Source organism: Microchirus variegatus, assembly GCF_963457635.1.
Source record: "Microchirus variegatus genome assembly, chromosome: 21".
Lineage (NCBI taxonomy): Eukaryota > Metazoa > Chordata > Actinopteri > Pleuronectiformes > Soleidae > Microchirus > Microchirus variegatus.
The window spans coordinates 9,627,350-9,634,600 of record NC_139822.1 but is presented as its reverse complement, the minus strand read 5'-3'; the positions used below and the strand labels follow the sequence as shown (position 1 = coordinate 9,634,600).

The 7,251-nt window shown below is 37.1% G+C and overlaps 2 protein-coding genes across 2 annotated transcripts in view; one reads left to right on the top strand and one right to left on the bottom strand.

Annotated features, from left to right (window-relative positions):
* The window catches only part of dip2cb (disco-interacting protein 2 homolog Cb), a gene marked incomplete at both ends in the record, with an annotated part of 63,277 nt that extends 61,673 nt beyond the window's left edge, over window positions 1-1,604 (bottom strand). The window contains one exon of the mRNA XM_083907550.1: window positions 1,526-1,604. Coding sequence (XP_083763676.1) covers window positions 1,526-1,604 — 79 coding nt within the window. The remainder of the gene's footprint in view (window positions 1-1,525) is intronic.
* The window catches only part of LOC310942586 (tripartite motif-containing protein 16-like), a gene marked incomplete at its 3' end in the record, with an annotated part of 323,438 nt that overhangs the window by 233,273 nt on the left and 82,914 nt on the right, over window positions 1-7,251 (top strand). The gene's annotated exons all lie outside the window — the stretch shown is intronic.

The following is a 7,251-nucleotide window of genomic DNA, read 5'->3' as shown; positions in this document are numbered from 1 at the left end:
TTGTTACCCTGGCAACAAGAACAACAAGTGTGTTTCTCGCGAGACCAGACGGGACTTTGGCGAAACCCTGATCGTCCTCTAACAGACAGCAGGGGGCAGCAGAGACATTAAATGACTGTTTCACTGACGTATGAACACATGAACACATGAACACATGAACGCTCTGATGTTATGGAAAAAACTAAATGGAATATAATGAGAATCATTCATGTGTGTGTGGAGAGAGAGAGAGAGAGAGTCATGTGAACAGCTGCTCGCTCGCCCTCTCTCTCTATGCTGAACGGGATTTTCCGAAAACGCACACACACACACACACACACACACACACACACACACACACACACACACACACACACACTGACCCACATCTTCACGTGAACTCTGTGACACTGATCTAACGTTTGTTAAACATCACGACAACACAACAACACAACAACTGAACCAACCATTTATCACCAAAACAACACAACAATAGTGCACAACTGTGACAACACAGTGAGACAACACCAAAAATACGACCACAGACACACAACCGCCAATAAACCAACAACAACCCAACAGCCAGTGAAACCGCAACACTAACACAACTACACCAAAAATACTAAAACAAAAAAACAACCATAAGAACCCAACGTTATCACAACACAACACCAAAATACAACCACAGACACACAACTGCCAAAAATCCAACAACAACACAACATCTACAGTGACACCACAACTACACCAAAAAACTACAACTACACCGAAATAATACCACAACTACACCACTTTACTACCACAACTACACAATAAACTACCACAACTACACAAAAAACTACCACAACTACACCAAAAAACTACCACAGCTCCATCGAAATACTACCAGTACTACACTAAAAAACTACCACAACTACACTAAAAAACCACCACAACTACACTAAAAAACGACCACAACTACACCAAAATATGACCAAAACTACACCAAAAAACTACCACAACTCCATCAAAATACTACCACAACACCACAGAAATACAACCACAACTACACCAAAATACTACCACAACTACACCGAAATACAACCACAACTACACCGAAATACAACCACAACTACACTGAAATACAACCACAACTACACTGAAATACAACCACTACTCCCACAAAAAACAACCACAAGAACCCAACACACAACAAATGCATCAAAAAAAACTACACAAACTACATCAAGTAGTTGTAGTTTTTGGTGTTTTTGTGGTAATTTTTGGATTAAAAAATATATCACAACTTCTTCAAAAACAGTTCAACACTAAACTACGACACAACTACAGTGACATCAAAGAAACTACAGGAACTGTGCGTGTGCGTGCGTGCGTGTGTCCGTGTGCGTCCTCATCACTTAGTTCTAACTCTGACCCGGTTCTTCCTCTCACTTCCTCTCACTTTCACGCCGCGCAGCAGCGCCTCAAACCCCGCAGCAGCAGCGGCTGAAGCACCGGGGAAACAGCGGGAGCACCGGGGAGCAGCGTCCCAGCCTCAGCGACTCACCCTCGGACAACTCCAGCTCCAGCTCGGCGAGTTTGGCCCGAACCTCCGCAGGCAGCGGCGCCGGGTCCCGGTCCGCCATTCCTCCGTCAGAACCGGGTTCAAACCAGTGTTTTTTCCGGAACTGTCTCCTCGCTCCAGAGTTTTTCCCCCGAAAAATCCTCCGGTAAAACTCCCCGCGTGAGCGACCGAGAGACTGCGTGAGAGTCGCCGTGTGTGTGTGTGTGTGTGTGTGTGTGTGTGTGCGGCAACGGCTCCACGTCCTCCGCAAGACAGCGTCAAGCTGCTCGAGACATGGCGCTTCCTCTTCCGGTACGCCTTTTTTCAAAATAAGATTTAAAAAAAAAAAAGTCCCTTTTACTTTTCAACTGATTTAAAATATATTAATCTATGTTTGAATATTTGTTTTCAAAATAATACCCCATCAATTTATGAATAAACTCATTATTTAAAATATGTATTTTATTTCATTCATTGAAACATATATTAATAATAATTTAACATGATTTAACAAAGTAAAATGTAAAAAAAAAATCTCTTTAATTACTACTTTAGAGACTTTAAAGATAAAGACAAATGCTGTTAATATTTTTACTGTATAGAAAATGTGCAAATGTATTTTTTTAGTGACTTTTTGTTTTTTATTCACAATAGTTTATATAATAAATTGTATATAAGTTTATATTACATGTTCTGATTAGAGTAGGCATATGTTATAGGGAATTTATGCTTTAATACTTTTCCATCCAGATTAATTATTATTTTATAGAAATCTTTAATTCATTTAATTCACCAATTAACATGTTTTTGTTTTTTTCCAGCGCTGCACATCAGTTAATAAAGATACATAAATAATATTAATTAGAGCGTTTATTCGTTTAGCGTTTATAATTATGTATTTTCTGTTTTTGAGTCAAAACGGAGACCATTTTTACATCCATGAACCGCTTCGTGCTTTTACTTTGAAGGCAACACTCGTGTTTCCGGTTTGCAGCTTGTTTATTATGTCAGACTTTATTCACCTCTCAGTTAAAACGTCAGGAAAAAAATAAAAAAATAAAAAACAATAACTTTTGATGAAGAGAGTTTTTGTGTCGACGTCACGAAAAAAATAAATGGAAAAAATAACCACCAGGGGGCGCCAGCACCTGTCTGTCTGTATGCAAATCCGCATAAATGCTTGTTTTTATGTGAATTAGAAAACGTGTTTTTTATGCTCGTGTATAACGATGACGTCACTGTCCACAAATGTGTGTCCACTTTGTTCTCTGTAAATTTCTGGTATAAAAATGATCAAACTAATAAAATAAAAAACGTTTTTCAAAAAAAAAAAAAAAAAGAACCACAAATAACAATTTAATATTTTTGTTCATAAAAAATAAAAATCAAGATGAAAACACGAAAAACAGACGATTAATAATATTATTAATAAACAGGTCACGTTTAGTTGTCTGCTGTCTCTCTGCTGCCATCTAGTGGTCAGTCCCCGTCATCACAACTCACAAAGACGCTTTTATTTTGAAGAAAATCACAGACTGAAGTGAAATGAAGAGGATGAATGAATGAATGTGATTTTAAAATAAAATAAAATAAGACAATATTCTGAAATTCTGGGAGAAAAAAGTGTGAAAAACTAATTTTAAAATTAGATTTTGTTTCCAGATACTTTTTTATTTTTTTTATTTTCTTCACCTGATTTAAATTAATTTAATTCACCTTTGAATCAGGTGAGTTTGAGCAGAGAAACATGGAAAACATGGAGGACGGAGATCCTCGAGGACCAGGACTGAGATAAAGTCAAATTATAAGACCTCAAAGTGCGACTGCGAAATAAATAAAAATAGTTCGTAATTAACAATAATATTAATTAATATTTCTAACAAAAAAGTTTTGAATAAAAGCTGGAGGGATTATTATTATAATTAAAATTATTATAAGACAACATAGATATAAAATGCACATGATGAGAACATAAAATAAGAGAAATAAGTGTTTTCTCTAGTTAATAAATACTAATGCTAAATTATTATTTGTGTGTGAGTTAAAGAAAACGTAGTAAAAAGTGTCGTAGAGATAAAAACAAACATCAACAACAACAGTGCCTAAATCTTTATTTTTCAGTAAGCTACATTTTTTTATTCTCTCCAAATTAGACAGTTTTACATCATCATGACACAGAGTAACTTAAATTATCGTAAGATTACGACGACGTGAACGTTTGATTCCAGTCTCCGTGGAAGAAGAAAATCCCGCTCAAACAAAAACAAACGTCCACTCCTCGTCTGTTAAAGGTGTCGTTAGCGAAAAACAAACAAACGAACAAAAAAAACAACAACGTTCGTGTCCAAACTCCGACGATTGTCCGCAGCCGTTAGCGTAGCACGTGTTAATGAGCCGAACCACAGTGAGTTGATTAAAAAGTTCCAGTCAGTTGGTTAGCACGCCACCGGGGGGCGCACTTTTACGATAAGTGAGGAAACAAAAACAAAACAATGATGGCACTGTCGCGAACAGGAAGGAGGCGGAGCTGAAAGCAGGAAGTGTGACGCTCCGCGAACAAGTCCGTGAAAACGCTCGCAGCCAAGCGTTTTTTTTCGCAAACGCCTACAAAAATCCCTTTAGAAAGTCGATACCGTCCAAATCTGAGGTTCCATCGTCAGGATTTGTGGGCGGTACTTTTTTTTTTTTTTTTTTTTAATCCACACATGCACACATTCACAGTTCGGGGGGAGTTCGCAAAATCAGCGTCCGAGTTTTTTTTCCGTCCCAAAAGTTTGCGGGTCACAAGAGTTTTCATCGTACACAAAAAAAACCACACATCGTAGTTTTCCTCCAAAAAAAAAAGAAACATCAAAGTCTTTGATGGAGTTTGAGAAAAATCGCAAAAACACAAACGAAACAAAACTCGTACGATCGCACATTTCCTGTTTTTTCTTCTTTTCTTTCTTTCGTCACGTGATCAAAATGGTCTGAACAAACATTTTCAACGACTGCGAACAAAAAACATCGTAAATAAAAAAACAGCTGTGATTCCAGTCGAACAACAAAAATAATAAAAAAAACTACGTAAATTATTTGTACATTTATTTCTCAGGAGAAAAAACGTGAACACATGAAAAACAACAAGCACGAAATTTTATCACTAATTATTATCGTTTCCGATGTTTCTGGAGCTAGCCTCGACACTCGGGGGCAGAAAACCTTTTTAAGCAAATTCTGACTCAAGGACAACGATTCAGTCGTTATTTGTTTTTTTTTTCATTTTACAAAAAACAAACGAAAAAAGAAATGTTATTTTGTTGTTAATCATATCGCCACCTAGTGTCGTGGCTGCCAGTGCTTCAAATGTGACTGGTGAGGAAACTTATTTTAGGGGGCGTGTCCATCAGCAAACGCGAAACACTGCAGAAAAAAAACGTAGAAATTAGATATCCGATTTTTTTTCATTTAAATGTTGTTTTTCTGTCCATGAATAAAGATCGTAAATGAGGCTACTTCCGAAAAAGATCCCCAAACAACATCGACATCGATTGCGGAAAAGTGGTAGCTAGCTGACTTGTGGTGACGTTTAATTAGCTTTAGCCCCAGATGAGTTAACACCAGTCGTGCGCGAATAAATGCAAATACACGAAAAATACAAATCAACCCAATTTGCAAATCGCATTAATACGAACTGTGGAAAAATAAAACGTACCATTAGTGTGATGACGCTAACGCTAAGAAAAGACAACAGACGATGGAGACACATCGCAACGTTTGTAGCGTTTTAGATTCTTTTTAGAAGTCTTAACGTCCCGATCTAACAGAAACGTACGACAACTCTATCTACAATCAAGTTCAGCTGCACGACGGAACTGAAAGCCTCGAGGAAAAGTGGTTCCCGATAAAAATCTTAAACGTGAAGTCCACTCTTCGCAAAACAAACGTGAAAAGCACAAGCAACATACTGATTTTGTTACGATACGTACGATAAACAGTCGCTAAAACGGAAGCCGCGGTTAGCGAGAAAGAGTAAAATTAGCATTTTATCGTGATTACAGTAAAGGTTAGCTTAGCATCGAAAACGGTTACATCGCTAAAGGTCGCTCGTTTACGTTTTTGTTTGAGTGACCGTAAAGAAACGTGAAAACGCGAGTGAACTGACGGCAAATCTCGCGTCTGCTGCTCAACGGAAAAAAGAAAAACGCACATTGTACGATAATTTTTTTAAAGGTTATTTTAGTCTAAACAACGTGCGGATCGATGAGCTTAACGCTAACTCTTCTTGCAATGTGCTTCTGGAGTGGTGATGCTAAGCTACACTAATGATGCTTAATTATGGACAGAAAAACAGAACTAACTTCCTTTAACACAATGTTGAGTTTTAGTGTCGTGGTTTAATGCGAAGCTGCTTTTCTAAAAAAATCTACATCAGCTCAAGCAAATGGCAGCAGGGGGCGCTACTGGCACCTACTCATGTGTCAAAAACACTCAGTAGAAGAGCTGTAGTGCTTTTAAATAATGCGTATAAAAAAAAAAGACCAGTGATGGACACGCAGGAGGATGGGGACGGGGCTTAAGGAGAATGAGGGGGCGGGGCTTGAGGAGGAAACTTCGGGGGGGAAAACGCGAGAAAACGATGACATTTCAAAATAAAGTACAATCAGAAAGAAAAATAAAGGGAAAAGATTTAGAAAACAACAACATTAAGGTGTTTTTTTTTTAGCTCGACAGCGACATTAATTAGTTTGACGAGATCAATATATTTTTTTATAATCAGTTTAAGGTACCTCTTATATTTTTCTGAGTATTTACAAGTGTACAAGCAAAGCGCACAGATATTCAAAGTGCACATTTTAATACAGTATTGACTAGTTTTGCATTTACAAGGTTTATACCCCCCCCCCCAAAAAAAAACTACCGAACAAGAAAAACAAGAAAAAAAAACCGCTTCGTTTTCGTACATTTCACACAAAAAAAAATAGAAAAAAATAGAAAAAAAAAAAAATTACGATTTATTCTCTCAGGTGACGTAAGACTCGTGAAAACGCGACAAAATTATTTTCCACGCCGTCGCGTTTCGTTAAACATTTAAGGGGATTTTTTTTTTCTTTTTTTTTTTTAAATCGCTCCTCAAACAAACAAACAAAAAGAAATAAACTTTTTTTTTTTATCGTATAAAAGTTAAGGCAAAGTCGTCATTTTTCAAGTTTAAATAAAATTCAAGTTTGTCAAAAAACTGGATCTCTTTCTCCTGTGTGTGTGTGTGTGTGTGTGTGTGTGTGTGTGTGTGTGTGTGTGTGTGTGTGTGTGTGTGTGAGACTTTGATTTTGTCTCCAAATTTTCTTTTTTCTTCTTCTCCCTAAAACAGAAAAACAACAAAAAAAACCTAACGATATTTTCCTCATGGAATAAACAGCACTGCGTTATAAATACGTGGATATGGTGATTTATTTATTTATTTCGGTATGAAACCATTGTTGACGAAGAATGAGAAACAATAATAATTATAAGTATTATTATCATTATATACGAATAATTTCATCCAAGTGCATCTCAGATCTTAGAAAAAAAAAAAATCTTCATCGCAAAAACTTCAGCGTGGAAATGAAGAGTAGCTAGCTGCGAGCGGGAGTTCGGGCTTTTATTTTGTTGTTTACTCCACTTCCTCCTCACGACCTCCTGTTTTTTTTTTTTGACTCAGTGGGTTTTTTTCCCCGTTACAGGAAGACTTTGACGAAACGTTCGCG